The sequence below is a fragment of the Chiloscyllium plagiosum genome, chromosome 3 (genome assembly GCF_004010195.1).
Source record: "Chiloscyllium plagiosum isolate BGI_BamShark_2017 chromosome 3, ASM401019v2, whole genome shotgun sequence".
In the NCBI taxonomy this organism is placed as follows: Eukaryota; Metazoa; Chordata; class Chondrichthyes; order Orectolobiformes; family Hemiscylliidae; genus Chiloscyllium; species Chiloscyllium plagiosum.
Window position 1 is genome coordinate 98,942,483 of NC_057712.1, and position 21,250 is coordinate 98,963,732.

The 21,250-nt window shown below is 39.1% G+C and overlaps 1 protein-coding gene across 2 annotated transcripts in view; it reads left to right on the forward strand.

Annotated features, from left to right (window-relative positions):
• Nucleotides 1–19,641, forward strand: part of ibtk (inhibitor of Bruton agammaglobulinemia tyrosine kinase) — a 112,972-nt gene extending 93,331 nt beyond the window's left edge. For both annotated transcript variants that reach the window (XM_043686948.1, XM_043686949.1), the window contains exons 24-28: nucleotides 1,887–1,979; nucleotides 5,015–5,176; nucleotides 7,844–8,005; nucleotides 15,723–15,855; nucleotides 17,812–19,641. In XM_043686948.1, coding sequence (XP_043542883.1) covers nucleotides 1,887–1,979; nucleotides 5,015–5,176; nucleotides 7,844–8,005; nucleotides 15,723–15,855; nucleotides 17,812–17,937 — 676 coding nt within the window. In that variant the 3' untranslated portion in view covers nucleotides 17,938–19,641. The remainder of the gene's footprint in view (nucleotides 1–1,886; nucleotides 1,980–5,014; nucleotides 5,177–7,843; nucleotides 8,006–15,722; nucleotides 15,856–17,811) is intronic.
• The last annotated feature ends 1,609 nt before the right edge of the window (nucleotides 19,642–21,250 follow it).

Genomic DNA, 21,250 nt, shown 5'->3' on the forward strand with positions numbered 1-21,250 from the left:
TTCCTGTTTTCTGAAGAAAACGGCCCTCTTCTATCCAATTTTGCCTCAACAAAAGTTCTTCAGTCTGAGCAATATCCTCTTGGATATTCCTTGAATCCTCTTCTGTGCATTCATATCTTTCCTGTAGTGCTGTGACCAAAGCTGAGTGCAGTACTCCATATGTGGCCTAACCAGTGTTTTATACATTTGAAGCATAATCCTTTTGTTTGCGTCTTGACTAATAAAGGCAAGTATCCTGTATACCTAAAAACAACAAATACTGGAGATCACAATGGGTCTGCCAACATTCATGGAGAGATAGCAAGCTAACATTTCGAGTTCTGAAGAGTCATCTAGACTTGAAATGTTAGCTTGCTCTCTCTTCATGGATGCGAACTGACCTATTGTGATCTCCAACATTTGCTTTCAGTACAGATTACTGCAGATGCTGGAATTTGTTCCTATATCCTGTGTTCCTTCCTGGTTACCTTATTTACCTGTCCAACCATACTCTGAAATCTGTACACATTCTCTGCAAAGTCCCTCTGTTCCTCTATACTTGCCAGTATCCTGTGGTTTTTGTCCCTGGTCCTGCCTTCATTGAATATTTTTGAGTGGGTAATAGGAGGGTCACCAGGATAGTCAGCTACAACATCCCTTAAGCAATCTATGCTGTTTGACTAATCCACACTTCCTAAATTTGATTTCATCTTGCTCCTAATTTTTTTTTCCAATAATTTTCACAGCACTAATGTCAATCTGACTGGCCTGTAATTACTCCATCTGCTTCTTTCTCCCTTTTTAAACAATGCTACAACAATGGTTGTCCTCCATTCTTCTGGCACCTATAATTTCGGAAGCATTGAAAAATGAAAAATGTCTTTTCTCCCCTTTAATTTCTCCCTTTTGAGCTCTTGATACCCAGGGAATTGTTTGTCACAAGCATTTTCTTACTATATTTTCCTTGAAAGCTTACCATGGGTTTGCACATCTGTTTGAGGCCATCCCAAAAGCATGTCTTTAGGCAGTTCTAGGAATAATCTATTGTGGAATGATTAAAAACTTTCAAGGGTCAAAAAACTTTTGCACTGAATTACAGAAATGGATGGGATTCCTTTGTCTAACTGTTCTGTGATATTTGTTTCAACTGATAAGTGGAAATGAGTATCAGGCAGGCTATGTATCAGATTGCTGATGCAGCACTGCTGACTAGAGCTCCTGCTTGAGGAGAATTTTGTCAGAGTCCCCCTTTCCAGTGCTCTTTGTGGTTAGCATTGTTGCCTCACAGCACCAGGGACCCAGGTTTGATTCCAGCCTTGAGTGATTGTGCAAACTCCACACAGACATTCTCCCAGTGTCTGCGTGGGTTTCCTCCAGGTGCTCTAGTTTCCCCTCAGTCCAAAGATGTGCAGGTCAGGTGAATTGACCATGTTAAATTGCCCATAGTGTTAGGTGTATTGGTCAAAAGGAAGTGGGTCTGGGTGGATTACTCTTCGGAGGGTCGGTGTGGACTTGTTGGGCCGAAGGGCCTGTTTCCACACTGTAGGGAATCTAATCTAATCTAATCCAATCCATCATGCTTTCTGCTGCCTCTTCCTACTGAAGTCTTAGTGCAGCTTTCTCATCTATAAAGTTTTGTTGCTCCTGTTAGTATGGCACTCTTTCTGGTTGACTGTCAGTCTTGCCCTCTTGCTGGTTGCCAGTTGCCCATTGTCCATCTCCTATATGAGGCTGCCTAGCTCCCCCTCCATGTCAGTCTCTTTCCTTGTGCTGTTTTTCTGACTCTTTTTCTCTTCAAATTTAAAACTTATCCTATGTAAACTTAAAACGTGAATCATTGTCTCAGTCCTTTTTTTTGTGACCCATGGGATCCTGTGACACATCCTAAAATTAATCATTTTGTTTAGTCCTACGAGTCCTCCCACTGTAGGCTTACGAGCTATCATGGAAATGGAAGAAAATATGCAAAAATGTGAAACTGCACCAAAGACTAATGCAAGGTCAGTGTAAAACTTTATTGTTGTCAACTTAAATACTTAATCAGTATACTAATTTTGTGTTTTTACTTTCTCTATTCCTGCATCTTTACACACTAGAACTTTGCCCCAACCAGCTTTGACTTTGCACAAAATAGTTGTGTAAGCACATCTGTGAACTTTGCCATACCACTCAAACAACTACAAATGGCTCCTGTCTCAGCACTGATTAAAGCCTTTACAAAGTTATCCTTCACTAGTTTTCAAAGATTAAAGGCCTATTAGCTCATAACATGTATCCCGCCACTGGTTATGAAAACAGTAGAAGCAGGTAGGCAATGGGTACATTGCTTTACCACCCAATTTCACACTCCTGATCTACTAATCCTCTCCCCAGGAGGCAGGCATAACATTTTAACCAATAACTAGAAAACTCTAGCATGATGGTTCAGCAGAGCAAAGATTAGGCTGAGGCTGTAGGCTAAAGCAACTGCATGGCCTCATAAACTAATTTAAATAGCAGGATTGGTTCAGCATACAATAGACCAAACATGCTGCATTTTATGTTACAATCCAGCTTAGAAAACCATTTACTAAATATAATAATAGACAGGAGGTGGTTAACCTTCTTCCTATACTCTGAGACAATTCTACTCCCTTTCCTTCCCCTTTCCACATTTATTGTATATGCACTTTCTACAGAATGCTAATAAAATCTATACTGAACATAAAGGTTACAATAAGCAGGGAAAAAAATTGAATGAGTGCACTTTTGAATTGAGAATTTTTTTTCTTCGGTTCTGCTATCTACACATCCTATAAAAGATTCTTGTCTGTTGATATATTTCTGTATTCGAACACAGGATACAGAAAATTGAAGCTTGTTTTAATACTGGTTACGAGCTTGAAACAACTGAGTGGGGAAATTAATACCTAAAAAGCTATAGGAATATTTTCTTTGTTACCACCTGAATAGAGTTACCACCTGAATAAGGGGACAAATAAAAGTGGCTACTGTTTGTTATCAAATGCTGTATATCTCTTTTATCAGCATTGATTGACGACTATGTAGAGTGCTTCTGCTGTGTCTACCAAACATAGGTATTTAGATCTGATTATTGCACAAAATTAATTTAGTAACCAGGATTAGAAATTCCCATCTAGTGCTTCCCTTCTAAATTGACAGTTTTGGCTCCCAAAGTCTCTGAAGGTTACCGCTGTAAGAGAGAGAACTTAGCTATCAAGTAATATTCTTTGCATGGTACCTTCAGGCATCACCATTTAAGAGCTATATCCTCAGAGTCTTTTGAGTATGTTTTGGCGAAGGTGGAATTAATATAGACTTATTCAGGAAAAAGAAATGGTATTGCTGTATTAACCAGAGCTTTATGTAACATGAAAACAGAGGGCCAGAAATAGTAGGGTCTTCATTATACAAAATACGAATTTTATTGTTATGCTTTAGTATATGATTTCCTTTATCAATTGGACAGAATCTCTTGGAATGTGAACAACTTAAGTAAAAATCTTAATAGGTTTTCAGTACTTAAATATTGGAATTCTTAAATAATAAATGTTTTTACACCAGATGAATTTAAGTTCAAGATTGATTTGAAACGCAGGACTAGGAGGGTGCTCAGTGCTAAGAGTACTTTTTCTGTCAGCACTTTATATCATCAGTTGGGGAGTGCCCCCTCAGATGAGTTAGGTCGACTCTCTAGGGTGTGGGAGAGAGAGCTAGGTGTTGAAGTCTCCTCCAGGAGCATGGAAAGATATTTGGAAAACACAAAGATATCAATTTGCAATTGGACCCATGCTTTGCAGGTAAGATTCTCCACAGGGTCCACATGGCCCCGGACCGTTTGTCAAAATTTAAACCAGGGGCATCTTCAATGTGTCCCAAGTGCAAGGTCTGTACGGGCACTCTTCGCAATTGTCTCTGATCTTGTGGTAGGCTTCAAACATACTGGAATGCTGTTGTGGATGCAATGGTGAGGATTTTGGGTGCAAGGGTGGAGAAAGACCCAATCTCTCTCTCTCATTCTGGGCTTGCCCAATGTGTTCCCTGCAGATGTGCATAAGAAAAAACTTTTCAGGTATCCTCACTGTTGCACAGGAAAGAATTAGATTAGATTCCCTAAAGTGTGGAAACACAGGCCCTTTGGCCCAACAAGTCCACACCGACCCTCCAAAGAGCAACCCACCCAGACCCATTCACGTACATTCACCCCTGACTAATGCATCTAACACTATGGGCAATTTAGCATAGCCAATTCACTTAACCTGCACATCTTTGGACTGTGGGAGGAAACCGAAGCACCCGGTGGAAACCCACACAGACACTGGGAGAATGCGCAAACTCCACACAAACAGTTGCCTGAGGCGGGAATTGAACCCAGGTCCCTGGCGCTGTGAGGCAGCAGTGCTAGCCGCTGTGCCGCCCTAAATATCTTGCTAGGTTGGGTATCCAAAAAACCCCCGAGCCTGTCAGGTTGGCGGAAGACTGTTAGAGAGCATGTTCCCTTGGATTTTCTCACAAGTATGGTACATCACAAAACTGAGAGTTTTTATAAGACTTGGCAGCCTCTTTTGGAATACCTGGACACAGATTTATCTGCCACACTAACAAAGGCTTTTATAGCCGTAACGATTGTGTTTTACGAGCCCACTATCCATTGAGGAGGAACTGTGAACATGTGAGTGTCTTGTTCGGCTGAGTTGAGTTATTACTATTTATTAGTTTTGTTATTATTTATTTGGTTTAATAATTAGTTGGGTTTTTATTCTCTAATATCTATTTATACATTTGTACATGAGGGTGGGTTGCGTTTTTTACTTTGTCTTTTTTGTATTGTTTTGTATTTGTTGTAACATTAAAAAATATAGATTTTTATTTTAAAAATCTATTAAGAAACGCAAGACTTTTTTTCTTCCCTTGGTGATGTGACCGATCGAATATCAGCAGGAATTAGCAGACAATATAAAATTTGCATTAGATACTCTGTGTAACATTGCAAGAGCAGTTTATTTGATTGTTTAACTGTGCAATATTTTCCCAGTGGGAATAAATCGTTATGCCATGGAGTGAAGCTTTCTCAGAAACAAAGGAAGATGATTGCAATGGCAGCTAAGGAACCAAGCACAAACTGCAGAATGGACACCACACCTATGAAATTAAATTTGCCTCCACCATTAACCCCATCAAAGACAGGAAGTGCTTGGTAAGTTCATGTGTCAACAATTGAAAGAATGCAATTTTTTTAATATATATCACATTTACTGTTGAATCCATTTCCTAATACATTAACCATAGAAACTTGGTAAATGCCCTTACTTGTGACGATCTTTTCCTCTATTGTCAACTGGGTTTGTACGTCAGTTGCAGCAAATATACACCTTCCAACAGTCCCAATCGCTCGAACCCCATCTCTTCTAGCCCAGCCCTTGCCATGTGTTCACCATACCCTTTGACCTTCCCCTCTCCCCTTCGTGCTCACTTCTTTGGGCAAGAGGCTCCCACACCCCCCCGCTCCACAGATCCTTTCACATCCCTAATTGGACATGCCTGCCAGGACCATTTCCTGCCCTCTATCTTTTCATTGACAATTGTCGACGGGACATTGGCCGTCTTAATTTCTCTGTCCCTCTTACCCATTCCAATCTCTCTCCATCTGAACTTTCTGCCCTTTGTTCCCTTAGGTCCAATCCCAACCTTGTCATCAAACCTGCTGACAAAGGAGGTGCTGTTGTCGTCTGGCGTACTGACCTCTACCTCGCAGAGGCTGAGCGCCAACTCTCAGATTCCTCCTCCTACCTCCCCCTGGAGCATGACCACACCAGTGAGCATCAAGCCATTGTCTCCAATACACTGACTGACCTAATTTCCTCCAGATGCCTCCCCACCACCACCACAGCTTCCAACCTCAGTCTCCCAACCCCGGATAGCCCGTTTCTACCTACTCCCCAAAATCCACAAGAAGGACTGTCCCGGTAGACCCGTTGTGTCAGCATGCTCCTGCCCCACTGAACTTATTTCCTCCTACCTTGACTCCATCCTTACTCCTCTGGTTCACTCCGTCCCGACCTACATCTGGGATTCCTCTGATGCCATAGATGTGTAATCTCTTTACATCTCTGTCCCACACCAAGACGGCTTGAAAGCTCTTCACCTCTTTCTTGAAAAGAGGCCCGAACAATCTCCCATCCACCACCACTCTTCTCCACCTGGCTGAACTTGTTCTCTCTCTCAACAACTTCTCCTTCAACTCATCCCATTTTCTCCAAATCAAAGGTGTAGCAATGGGTACCCGCATGGGTCCTAGCTATGCCTGTCTTTTCATGGGATATGTGGAACATTTCTTGTTCCAGGCCTACCTGGGTACCCTCCCACAACTGTCTTATCGGTACATCGATGACTATTTCAGTGTGGCTTCATGCTCTCATCCTGACCTGGAAAAATTCATAAACTTCACTTTGCTTCGCTTCCAGTTTCCATCCCTCCATCACCTTCACCTGGTCCATCTCCGACACTTTTCTTCCTTTCCTTGACCTTTCTGTCTCCATTTCCGGCAATAGTCTATCCACTAATATCCATTACAAGCCCACTGACTCCCACAGCTATCTGGACTACAGCTCTTCCCACCCTCCGTCCTGTAAGCACTCTATCCCTTTCTCTCAGCTCCTTCGTCTCCGCCGCATTTGTTCTGATGAGGCCACTTTCCAAAGTGGTGCTCTTAATATGTTCTCCTTCTTCTCCAACCGTGGCTTCCACCTACAGTTGTTGACAGGGCTCTCAACAGCGTGTGCTCCATCTCCTGCGCCACGACCCTTACCCCCTCCCTCCCCTCCCAGAACAAGGATAGGGTCCCACTTGTTCTCCCCTTTCACCCGACCAGCCTTCGCATGCAAAGAATAATCCTCTGCCATTTTCGCCAACTCCAACACGACACCACCACTAAACACATCTTCCCTTCCCTCCCTCGTCTGCATTCCAGAGATTGTTCCCTCCAGGACAACCTAGTCCACTCTTCCATCACACCTAACACCTCTCCCATCACATACGGCACCTTCCCATGCAATCGCAGAAGGTGCAACACCTGCCCCTTTACCTCTTCCATGCTCACCATCCAAGGCCCCAGACACTAATTTCTGATTATGCAGCATTTCACTTGTATCTCTTTCAATTTGGGAGCAACAAATGCAATAGACCAATGTGGTCTCCTCTATATCAGAGAGACAAACGCCGACTGGGTGATCACTTTGCTGAGCCCCTTCAGTCTGTACGCAATCAGGTCCTGGACCTTCCTATGGCTTGCCACTTCAACACCCAATCCTGCTCCCATGCCCACATGTCTGTCCTTGGCCTGCTGCAATGTTCCAGTGAAGCTCAACGCAAACTGGAGGAACAGCATCTCCTCTTCTGACCAGGCACATTACAGCCTGCCGGTCTCAACAAATTCAGATGATTATCCCATCTCGACCCCTCTGTTTTCATTCTGCTCCATTATCTTATTTTTTATTTTTATTTTATTTTATTTATCTTTTTTTATATATTTTTGCCTAGTATAAATACCTCCCTATTTCTCCCTTTTTTTTTAGCTTTGACAAAGGGTCAGTTAGACTCAACGTCAGCTCTTTTCTCTCCTTACAGATGCTGCCAGACCTGCTGAGATTTTCCAGCATTTCTCTTTTTTGGCAGCAAATACACATGTCACTTTGAGTCGGAGAGGATCTCTAGTTCCAACTTGGAAAGTGGAGTTTGAAAACTGAATGGAAAATGCTGCCTTTAATATAGACTTTTTATTTTCTCGTAAGATGCAAGGAATTTTTTTTTGTTCTGTTGTTTGTAGTGATAAATTTGTCAATTGATACTGAACGCTTTCACTCAGGGTAACTCCTTTCAATGACGTTGCTTCCCCTAAATCATTCCGTGAACTACTGATGCAAGAAAAGTCAACAGAAAGAGCAAGCGACTCCCTGTCTTCCGGCTCACTGGATAATAAATCTAAACAACAAGAACAACCGAACAATAAACATGAACAACCTACCAGGTAAAGAATTATAAAACCTGTTTTTTTTTATTTTTAAAGCCATTGTAATGATAAAGTAAATACTTTGGTCAGCATGTAAATCAGCTAATTACCATAGTACATTTTCTTCTGCAGAACTTCTAGTTTCATAAAAATAAGTTTTGACTGTAACTGTACTACTGATCTTTTGGCATTCTGCTCCTATGTTCCTGACTATGCCTACCGTAGCATTTAAAAGTATTCACTTGATACAAAATTTAGCCATCTGCTATTTTAATATTTCAAACAGTGCCTTGATTTTGTTTGGAGCCATATTTTGATTATTGTTGGTTTATGCAAAAAAAAGCAACACTTTTTAAAAATAATTGTTTTATCCCTCTGCTCACCCACAGTTAACGTAAGCAGAATTTGTTTTCTGTACCCATTCAAAACATACGGCTGGATTGTTTGATGGTAAAACAATCTCATTATTATTTGGAGTTGTGTTGAAGTGACAGAGATGCTTTCCCTCTTTTTGATCATTAGTTATAATGAGGAGATGTTCATTCGGCTTTAAAGGAAAATTCATGTGACTGGTTTTCCAGTGAGAACGAATTTTAAGCCTTGTCTCAAACTTGCATGAAGTTGCTCATGTGCCATCATCCATATGACATTCTATAGTTTAGCTTTTAAACCCATCAGTTAACTCTTTACTCTTCATAGGATATTATTTTTGAGTATTTAAGTTCAGCTAGTTGATATCAACTCAAATTATTTAATTAATATTTTGCACATTTCTTCCTGCTGTCAGTTACGAATGTTGACTGAGAAAACTTTAAATTTTTGATAGATTTCAGGTCTGTATTTAAACAGTACCTTGAGAGAAGAGAGTTAGAATATTACTGAGAAGAGAAACCAGTTACTGAAGCTTTTGTCTTGCGTTAGTCAGGATAAATACAAGAATGCCAAATTTTGAGTAATCACAATAATTTATATTACAGGAGAAAATGATGCAAGTTGTCAAAGATGTTTGGAGAAAATGTTAGGGAATTAATAGGATTCTCAAGCACCTGGCTAATGCTAACAAAGGCACAAGGCTTGAATATATTGCTTTTGTTTGCAGGGAATGTTTCCTGCATGTGAATGTGTTGCTTCTAACAGATTTAAATGAGGAGCATTGAATTGGGCTAACTATCTTGGATTGGTGGTTAGTGGGGGGGGGGGAGTGACATCTCTTTTTTTTTTTGCCTGCACATCTCTAACTTCCTCTCATTTCTTGTTTATTTGTACAAGCTGTAACAGTTTCTCACTATCCAGCCTGCTCATGCTTTTGAAAGTTTCTAACAAATCTCCTTTCAGCCACCTTGTCTCAGAAAAACAGTCACTACGTCTTCAATATGTCTTCATAACTGAGGTTTCTCATTCCTGGATCAGTTTTTGTAAATCACTTCTGCACACTCCAATGTAATCCCACCTTTCCTATAAAGATTGTGCACTGTACTCCAGCTGAGGTCTAACAAATGTCTTATACAAATTCAGCATCACCTTCTTACTCTTGAACTCTGCCCCTATTAAATTTGAGGACGCTGCTTGCTTTATTAATTGTTCTCTGTACTTGTCCTGTTAGCTTCAATAATCTGTGCACAGATGCAGCCAGATCACTTTGCTCCTGTACCGTTTTTAGAATTGTACCCCATTATTTTATATTGCCTTTCAATGTTGTTCCTACCAACATGCATGACCTCACACTTTTCTGCATTGAACCTCATTTTCCACTGATTTATCCATTCCACAACTTGTCAATGTCCTTTTTTAAGTTCAAACTGAAAAAACTGCGGGTACTGTGAATCAAACAACAACAGAAATTACTAGAAAAGTTCAGTGTGTCTGGCAGCATCTGTAGAGAGAAATTGGAGTTAATATTTTGAGTCAAGTGACCCTTCCTCAGAGCTGGAACTTCCTTTTTGAAATTCCACTTCACAGTTTACAATTCTTCAGAAGTTTACGTTATCTACAAACTTGGGAGTTGTTGCCTGCACACCGAGATCCGGGTCGTTTAATATATGTCAGGAAAAACAAGGGTCCCGATTCTTCATTACAAACCTACCTCCAGCCCAAAAATCTGTTAACCATTACTCTGTTCCTTATCAGTTAGTAAAGCAGATACAAAATTGACTACTTTCTGTTGGATACAATGACCTACAACTTTCCTCAAGTCTGTTGTTTGGAACTGGCCTCTGGAAATCCATGTATACCACATCCAACAGAGTTGCCCCTCATTGAGCTTTTCTGTTAACTGTTCAAAAATCTTCAAGCTAATTAAACACACTTTTCGCATTTTGAAATCCAGACTGACTCTCTCCAGTCAACTCCATGCTTTTCCATGTGACCATTATTCTAAATAAATGTTTTTTTTTTCTGGAACCTTCCCCACCACCAAAGTGAAACTGACTGACTAGGCTATATCTGTTAGAATTATCCTTTGAAGCCTTTCTTGAACAAAGCTGTAATGTTGTAATTCACTAGTCTTCTTGCATCTCCCTGGGTTCCAAAAAAGGTGAACAATTATGGCCTGTGACTTTGCGATTTCTGCCCTCATTTCCTCCATCCTTGGATGCATCTCATTCAGACTTGATGTTTTATCAAGTTTAAGTACCAACAGTCTATCCAAGACTACACCTGATGAACTTTGAACACTTCGAGTGGCAATGATACCTTCTCTGTCACCATGGCCTGGGCAGAATTATCCACTTCTGAAAACGGATGCAAAATAACACCTCAACAGTGCTGTCCTAAACCCTCGCATATAAATCCCTCTTTTGGTTTCTAATTGACCCCACTCCTACTTGTAAGTTGGTTATCATGTACCTTGTCAGAGTGAAAATACATTACAGAAAGTTTAGTTTAATTTATTTCCCTTTTCCTTCTTTATCAAATATTTCAGCACTTTGTGTTTTTAAATAAGCTGATTCATGGTTTTAATTCAAAATTCATAACCAATTGAGAATAATGTTATAGTTCTACCTGTTACTAACATGGATTATATATTTTTCGTTGCTTTGTGCAAGCAAATGTAAAATGGTTGCTGTAGCCATTCAAATTGTATTGCAGATTATTAAACTACTGCACAATTTAGTGGTTGTTTAAAATTTCATTAGCTGCAAATGATATAGTTTAGTATGGTTGAATATAAATAGTAATTTGCTGACTTGGCAGAAGTCTCATCACTGCGTGATTTAAGGTACTAAAGTTCAACTGAAACTGAAGACAGTGATTTTTTTTTTTCAAATTGGGGCATGTTTTGATTGTGAATAGGGAAAAGATTATTCCCTTTGGGGAAGAGGATACATCAATTCAAAATTACTGCAGAGAATGACTGGATAAATGGGGTAATTGAAACAGTGTATTCCTGCTATGATCTTATTTTAAAGTGTTGTACTTGGTGTAACTCCAAAATGGAAAATGGGATACAAAAGGGATGTATTGTTAAGCAAAGTGGGATTTCAACCAGCAGGGATAGAAGCACAGAAACAACTGAACATCTACCATTTAGCAAGCTTAGTTGACGGCAATGATTAAAGCCGTAAGGCATATTGAATTAGAAAATCGCACAATTACTGAGGTCTCTTAGCAAATCCTGTGGCTGTCAAATCTGAGCCTTTGTTTCACAGCCCCATCCGTTATTGCCTTAAGTAATGCTCATCTATCACTACCCACAGTTTTGAATCGCCTATATTGGAGCATAGAATTACTGCATGGTATGGTCAGAATTGAGGCCATTGTTTATTTTTTAAAAATCAGACAAATATTTGTGTCTTCCTTTTCAATGTGGCAGATTGGGCACAACAGTTTATCTTGCATTTTGTAGCAAAGGCCATGTGATCCCTATGCTGTAGGTCTTTCTGCTCTAACTTTTTTGAACTTGCCTTTGTCAGCAGTACTGTTGCCAGCAGAAACAGCAGTTGGAATTAGTATTACCAATATAAGTTCAATATAGCTCACTTTTAGTATTGATGTGGCGTAACCACATCAGTGGCAAGAAATATTTCTACAAGGTGTTATTTTTGTCTTGGCCATGACCAGTGTACACTAGATATTCTGTAATACAGGCCAAGCTGTTTGTTTAGGCCTTTAATTTTTTTTTTGTACAACCCGTGTTCTGAACTTGGGCAGAAAAGTTTGGATTGTGTAACTTAAATTTAATTTTGGTAATGCACCCCTGTTTTCTGAAGAGTTTTTGCATTATTGCAGAACTGACCGCTTTGGGTGATTTGTGTTTGTGGTTTTAATGTTTTATAGAAAACTGAACTTGGGCAGAAAAGTTTGGATTGTGTAACTTAAATTTGATTTTGGTAATGCACCCCTGTTTTCTGAAGAGTTTTTGCATTATTGCAGAACTGACCACTTTGGGTGATTTGTGTTTGTGGTTTTAATGTTTTATAGAAAATACAATATGAAAGATGAATGTATTTACTGGATAGGTTTCTCGTAGTTTTGAATTTTCTCAGACTATTAAAGTTTTGCTTTACGTGTGGTTTGCTTACTTAATGTGGCTTTGCAACATGTCATTACAGAATCACAGAATTGTTAGAGTGCAGAAGGAGGCCATTAGGTCCATTGTAACTATGCCAGCTCTTCAAATAAGCAGCTCTCTTTTTGATGCCATTCTGTTGCTTTCTGTCCATAATTCTGTACATTCTTCCAGTTCAAGTAGCTATCTCACTGTCATGGAAAAGAAATTAAAGAATGTATGATTATGACATTCTATGCCTTATTTTGAGACAAGTCATTTTGATTGGATGTACTGAGTGCGAATAATCCTTGTGCAAGACAGAGAAAATATTTTTAGGATTAAGTATCACTTTGTGTTGTGGGCATGTTAAATATGAATATATGCATTTTGTTTCCTCTTACCAGATCCATTTTTGTGACTTCCCCCAAATTTTAGAATTTTATTCTGCAGGTTACTAGTCAGTCTATTGTCCAAACGTCAGGCTAATCATAATTCAATCTTTAAAAATCCTAGAACAGGCATCCAGAATTGCAAGCCACATGGTCATCAAAACATGGAGAGTAGGAACAGGATTAGGCCATTTGACCCTTTTTTGAGCTAGCTTCAAACCTTCGATGCATTCGTTATTCATCACTCTACGGAGTACCCTGTTCCCACTTTCGCCCATTCCCTTTGTTCTCTAAGAACTAGATCTAGCTCCTCCTTAAACATATATTTTTTTTGCCTCAATTGCTTTATGGCAGAAAATTCTGCAGACTCGCCACTCTCTGGGTGAAGAAATTTCTTCTTAGTCCTAAAATTAGCTTATCCCATGTCCTTAGACTGTGACTGCTAGTTCTTTGGAACAACCATTTCACACTTTAGTTTAGTTCTGTTAGAACTTCATAGGTTTCTATGATATACCACCTCCTACCTCTAAACTCCAGTAAATATAGTGCTGACTGATCCAGTCTGTCGTCATATGTTAGTCCTGCCATCTCAGGAATAAGTTTGGTGAACCTTCATTGCATTGAATCCTTAGCCGGAGCATCATCTCTCAGATATGGAGAGCAAAGTTACACACACAACTCCAGCTACACACACAATTCCCCAGGTGTGGTCTTATCCCGGCTCCTTACAATTACAGTAAGAAATCCTGCTCTTGCTTTCAAATCCCCTCGGTATGAAGGCCAACGTACCATTTGCTGGTTTCATTGCCTGCTTTTCAGTGACTGGTGTACAAGAGGACCAGGTCTCATTGCATTGCCTCCTTTTTCAATCGGTGGCCATTTAGATAATCTGCCTTCCTGTGGAGAAACCTCAAATTTATCCACATAATATTTAATTTACCATGCATTCGCCCAGTCACAACTTGTCCAAATGACACGGAAGCATCTTTGCATCCTTTTCACAGTTCTCTTCCCCCACCCCCCCCACATCCAGCTTTGTATTGTCTTCTGTCTTAGAGGTATAACATTTAGTTTCCTGACCGGAATCATTAATCTATGTTGTGAATAGCTGGGATCTGCAAACTATATGAATAGGAAGGGTTTGGAGGGATATGGGCCAGATGCTGGTAGGTGTGACTAGTTTGGGCTGGAATATCTGGTCGGCATGGACGGGTTGGACCGAAGGGTCTGTTTCCATGTTGTACATCTCTATGACTCTCTATGACTAATCCATTCGGTTTCCCTCTTGTCATTGGCTGCCACTCCAAAGACTATTTGTTTATTCCTATTCTGTGGTTGTTCTGTCTAAATCCAATCCCATGCATAATAATTTTACATGCTAATCTTATGAAATGACTTCTGAAAGGCCAATAAACCACATCAACTGGACCCCCCCCCCCCCTTAAACTCTACTAGTTACATCCTCAAAATTTGTCAAGCATGATTTTCCTATCTGAAATCCATGCAGTCTCTGTCTAATCCAGTTGCTGCTTTCTAAGTGCTGTGCTGTTAAATCTTTTATAATGAATTGCATTTTCTCAACTACCAATGTCCGATTAACAGGTCTAGAATTCTGAGGAAGGGTCACCTGAAGCCAGATGCTGCCAGATCTGCTGAACTTTTCCAGCAATTTCTGTTTTTGTTTTGAATTACAGCATCCACAGTTCTTTGGGTTTCTGATGGATCTATCATTCTGTTTTTTCACTCCACTTTCTTTTTTTTTAAATCGTGGGGTAATGTTAACTGCCCACCAATCCATAGAACTGTCTCAGAGCCCATAGATTCTTGAAAGATGGCCACCAATGCAGCTACGGTTTCTCTGATCATGTTCTTAAGTACTCTGGGCTCAGGCTGTCTAGTCCTGGTAGATGTCAGACTTTAATCTCAGCAATTTCACCAACATCATTTTCTTACTAATACTGACTTCAGTTTCTTCAGTTCTTACCTCTCTGATCCTGCATTCCCCAAGATTTTTGGAGATGTTATTTGAGTTCTCCTTTCTGAAGGTAAATCCAAAATGTGTAATTTGACTGCCACCTTTGCTCCCCAGTATAATTTCCCCTGTTTCTGATAGTAAGGTACCTATATTTGTCTTCACTTTTTTTTCCTCTTCATTATACCCTATAGAAGCTTTTACCAGTCAGTTTCTCTATTCCCCGCAAGTCATCTCTCAGTCTATTTTCACTGTCTGAATCAATCCCTTTGTCCTTCTTTACTAAAATCGAAACTGCTCCCAATCCTCAGGTCTGCTGTTTTTTTAGGCCAGTTTGTGTGCTGCCTCTTTGAAACTAATACTACCCTAATTTCCCTTGCTAGTCATGGCTGGGCCACCATTCCTGTGTTAGTTATGTGTCAGGCAGGAATGAACACATGGGCTACAGTCCCTCCAAGTACTCGTCAAATATATGCCATTACCTATCCACTGACATCCCTTTAAAGTAATGTTCCCAATTTATCATAGCAAGTTTGTACCTCATACCATACTGGTTTTCTCTTTTTTAGTTTCAAGCCTTATCACTCTCTTCATTTTAGTGAAGAATTTTGTCATATTATGATCTCACTTCCTCCAAGGGGCCTCGCTCAGCTAGATTGTCAACTTCTGTGAGTCAATTAATTACTTGTAGCTCTTCTGCAGTAAACCAATTTTTAATGTATAGCCATTTTTATAATACTAGCAACGTTAAAAACTGGGCAACAGAAAATTAATTAATTCCAAGGTTTGCAGCTACTAATGAAGTCAACACAAAGTAGCTGATTCCCAGAGGTTATATTAATTGCTTTCACTATTAACTATAAATCTTTCTTTCATTCCCAACAGTCCTTGGTTAATGACAGTTGCTAGAAGCCCACCGGCAATACCTCCAATCACATTTGCGGCAATAGTGGAGGAGGAGCGTAAGCAAGAAGCTGCACTTCTGAAGAGCAGAGAGAAACCATTAGCTTTGATTCAGGTAACACTAGTTGTAAGCTATTCTGTGCACTATTTGAGTTTTTTTTTCCCCTGGAGAATTGACTTCATTTAGGGACTTACAAAGTCATGATGCTTCAGATTCAGGAAAAACAATTTCACAGGTAATCGCCACATTAACTTGATTTTAGTTAGTGTTCCTCGTTAACGTGCACCATTGTCTAACTTGGTGCAAGGATTAGATTTGTCTGAATTTACATTTCGAGGCAAAGGCTATGTTGAAACTTAGATTAGTACAGCACAAAAAGAGACTTTTCAACCCACTGATCCTGTGCAATCAGAGCTATCCAGATTTATGCAATAGTTGAGGGTAAAACAATACTACTTATCCCTTGTGTCTGTCAGGTTTAAACCGTGATAGTTCACCAGTCCTGCTGTACTGCTCTCTCCCTATAGCCTGGCTTTCTTTGTATTCCCAGATGTATATATATCCTCTTCGGAAGCCACAATTGAATGTGCCTTTGCTATTGACAATGTATTCCAAATCTAACCATTTTCTACATTACAAAGATCTTCCTTATGCCACGTTTTGTGAATCACGATAATTTGGTTCTTCACCCTTCTGTCAGTGAGAAATGCTTATACTTTTTTTTGACCTGTATGTCTCTGGTCCATTCCTCATCCTTCCATATTTTCAGCAGGAACATACTGTGCCTTTTAAATTGTCATAGATCAAAAGTACTTTTTAATGCTTGTGTTTTCAAGTTAAATGTAGCCAAAAAGAAACAAGATTGACCACTAATAAAATATCACATGCTGAACATTTGGATTTTGATATTCATACAGCAGTCCATTGAGAGAATTCTATGCCATCAAGCCAGTGCAGTCACTGAAATATGGCAGTTGAGACGTATCTTTGGGAGCTCCACATTATAAGTGCTCATAATTATCTAGCAACTGCATGATAATAGTAAAATAAAATTGCAGATGCTGGAGATCTGAAACAAAAACAAATTGCCAGAGAAACTCAGCAGGTCTGGCACAACTGTGGGAAGAAAGCAAAGTTAAGTTTTGAGTCTGGGCTTGCTTCACATAGTTGTGCCAGACCTGCTAAGTTTCTCCAGCAGTTTCTGTTTTTGCATGTAAATAATCATTGCCAAAATTTTGTCTGCTACTAAAATGGTCTAGATGGTCAGAGGCAGTGCATACAACCTCATACTCTATTTCCAACTGATATAGAAAATGGCAGTAACAAAACAATGAACTTCTATCCTTATATTGGTAATGCAATACTTTTGAAATAAGCCCAGTTTTTATAGATATATAAATACATCTATATAAGCAATATACCCTGTCCTCTCCATAGAACGGTTTCAGCATCTTGTCTGTTGCCTATCTCTGGAGCCTAAATTTTCTGATGTTTCTATATTGATTTTAACCAGGTATATTCATCCAGGGAATGAATTGCATTGTTAGCATCACCAGTGTTTGTTACCCATCTCCAATTTACCTTGAAGGTTTTTCATTGATTCTCTGGATGTGGTCATCGCTGGCTGGGATACATTTATTGACCATACCCTTTCTGCCCATTCCCTAATTGCCCAGAGGATGGTTTCAAGTTAACCACATCATTGTGGATCTAGAGTCAGATGTAGACTAGATCGGGGGATATCAGTTTCCTTGTCTAAAGAACATTAGTAAACCAGATGGCTTTCTCCAAAAATCATCAAGTCTTGTGGTTATCTTAATTTCAGAATTATTATCTAATTCAAATTCCACCCTTTGCTGTTTCCTGGGTCTCTAGTTTAGTCGTCTCATGGTAATACCATTAGACCGTCACTTTACACCTAATTCCGTGAACCACTGGAGTAACACATTTTAGTGAAGAATGTAGAAAAGATAGTTGTTCCTATTGTTTTTTCTATCTGAGTTTAAAAACAAAAATTGTAATGTAATTTCTTAACTTCAAAATGAAATAATTTTTATCTTCTATTTTCAGATTGAGGAGTGTGCTATCCAGGAATTACTAATCTACTATCAAGCCAGTAACAATCCTGAGGAGTTTATTATAATCGATAGATCACCACAAGGGCCCATAGCAACCCCAATATGGAGTAAACATTGATTCTTTTAGCTCAACAGTCAACAATAACAATGTTTTGAAATTAAGTTGGTCAGGGTTTACTCAATGCTAAATTAGTAGTAGAGAATTCTTCCAAGTAAAATGAACAGATGTTTGGGGAGCAGAAGCTGAAGTCCTGATTGGGGTCAGCTAGAAAATATAGGTATTATTAAAATCACAATTACTTCAACTAGCAACGACATTTTTTTAAGTACCAGGGAGAGGAGTATTTATCTGTTGTGCTTTAGACTTTGTCCTTGTGGGTTTTTTTTTTTCGTTTTGTGCAAGTTGCAACACATTACATGGATTAAATAGATAGAGAACAAACCAGTTTAATTCACAAATTTTGCGGGGTTGTTGCAAGAAGATGTGATGATCAGAACCTTGTTCACAAAGAGGAAAAGAAATCAACCATCTTGATATTTAAAATGCAAGTAGTGGTGGTGGCTTAGAAACAAGTTGACGATTGTCTGAAGTGGAGTCTCATTAAAGCCACACTGGAAGAAATGTCATTTAATAGTCCTACAATGACACTACTGTTGACTCATTTTTAAACTCTCCATCTACTGAGGGTTAGCAGTGTTTGCTGATTTTGGAGTACTGCAGTTCATGACCCAGATGAAATATTAACTTAAACTGTCATTCATAGACTTGTAGTAATGTCAAAAGTAATGAGGAAGATTCAATTTATTATCCAGAAGCATGTAATCTCCAGAAAATCAGTACTTTCTTTATACAGCTAAACCAAGGCTAATGGTTACACCAGATTGTTCTTTCCCTCTGTTATTTCTAAAATACATTTAGTTTCAACTCCAATCAATGGCCACTAGCACCAAAGTTGTCACCTTCATTTTTGGTCTGGCTCCAGGTAAGTTGGTAGTCTCACCTGTGGACAAATCTTAGGTGGTAGGCCTTAACGTGACCAGCATGGTTGCTGTTTATACTTTGCAGTGGTGAAAATAGTGAGTGTAAGTTCGAAATGAAAGTCCCCTCTTGAACAATTGTGATACTGCAAGCAGTGGTCGCTTTGCTTTTTTTAAAAAAAAACTTAACCGGCTTGGATTGCAATTGGATCCATCCCTGCTAACTATCATAAGTTGAGATATTGTTTCAGTGCAGCTCAAATATTTGTTGGTTTTATAACAAAATAATTCTGTGCATGAATCAGAGAGAAACCTCTTGAGCATTCTTTTATTGCTAGTGCACAGTTAAAGGTTTGAACTTGTACTGTCACTAGTCGATTTAAACATAACGCAAACTGCTAGATTTATTTTTTTAGGTGTAGTGCCTAGCTTGCTATGTACATTATTTGAAACTGCATGATATTTGTGCATTTGCTTGAAAGGCTTTATTGTAGCTGTGATTGGGCAATGTTGGTCCTGCATGATTTGTATGCATTTGCACAACTGAGAATGGAACTGTTGACTTTTCTGTACCCTTGCAAAGCTGGTGACTGATTTTGGGCCGAGCAAGTAAAAGGTCTGTTACTTCTAATGGATAACTTGGCAAGTTAAACATAATCATTTGAAAGCAGTGTCACCATGTAAAAGATAAATTGGGGAAATGGGCAAACAAAAGTAATACTTAAGATGCAGTGTACATGATCCTTCGTTGTTTAAAAGAAAATATTTTCATGTTCATGGAGTTTAGCCATGACTGGTAGCAAGCTGGAAAAAATGAAAGCAATAAATGTGTATTTGACTTGAATGTGTGATATTTTATTTCACTACAATACTGTATAAATGCTCCTTCATCTGCTTTATTAACAGATGTAATTGAACAGGAAAAGTCATTCAGTTTCAATATTTGAATGAAGTCTATCAACAGGAAATAAGCATTTAAATGCTATTACTTTACAAGATTTTTACCATATTGATCAGATGATTTTTCTGCTAATACTGACACTACTGAGGAATGAACTTTTTATCAAAAAAAGACTTAGAACTACATTTAATCTTTTTGCATAAGTGCAGTGGAATTTCTACAAATATTTACATTAAAAAATTATCTTAAGTTCTTGATTTTAGCATGTCTTCATATTTTCAGTCTTGTACAACACTCTTGATTTCTACCTTTTAAATATTCAGCCAGACTTTGCCAGGATCGTCCCTGTGCATTCTAAATATTTTTGGTAGCTTACAACAGTTCTACAAATGACCTATAGGTTAAGTTACAGTAGTTATTTTTACACCACTTACAAAGCAACAGTAAATCAAAAACTCACATTGCCTGCGAAGTGAAGTTATTCAGAGGTGTGTGGAAGTCACTTATTCATCTTTACTGCAAACAGAAAGTTGCTCTTCCTCCATCCTTAACAAGCCATTGATGCAACCAAGGCTTAATAAAAGAAGTGATTCCTCAAAGAAAGTTTTAGGAGAGGAAAGATAAAGCACTGAAAATAAATGCAGATGAATTTAATTTGTTACTGGATATGGGGCTGCTAGCGAAGTTTTTTTTTGCCTTTGTCCAACATAGTCCTGACAACTTGCTATACTATTTACTATCATTTAGTGCTTTCAGTTATGGTGCTAAAATGGTATTGTCGCTTGATGAATAATCCAGAACCCAGATTAATGTTCTGGGGACATGAAATAATTCAATAACATGGAATAACTCGGCCTAATGCTGACCAAGCAACCACCATCAATTGTCATGAAGAAACCTTTCATTCACGAATGCACTTTAAGGTAGGAAATCTGCTAGCCTTACTCTGCTGTGGGTCTGGAGTCACATTCAGGCCAGACAATGTGATAGAATATAGAACAATACAGGCCCTTGATGCTGTGCCAGCCTTCTATCCTACTCCTAATATCAGACTAACCTACATACCCTTCGTTATACTATCTGCCATGTGCCAATCCAAGAATTGATTAAATGTCATCTCTAATGTATCTGACTCTTCTATCACTGCTGGCAATGAATTCCATGCACCCACCACTCTGTGTAAAGAACCCACCTCCGATGTCTCCCCTAAACCTTCCATCAGTTATCTTAAAATTATGCCCCCTTGTCATAGACATTTCTGTCATTGGAAAAATGGTTATTCACTCTAATCTTTGCCTCTCAACATCATGTACACCTCTATAAAGTCACCTCATTCTTCTTCACTCTCTAGTGAGAAACACTCTAGCTTCCCCCCAACCTTGTTTCATAAGACATGCCCTCCAGTCCAGACAGCATCCTGGTAAATCTCTTCTGCACACTCTCCTAAAGCTTCCACATTACCCTTTCCATTAATAAGGTGACCAGAAATAAACACCGTATTCCACGTGTGGTCTAATCTGGGGTCTATAGAACAAAGAAAATTTACAGTCCA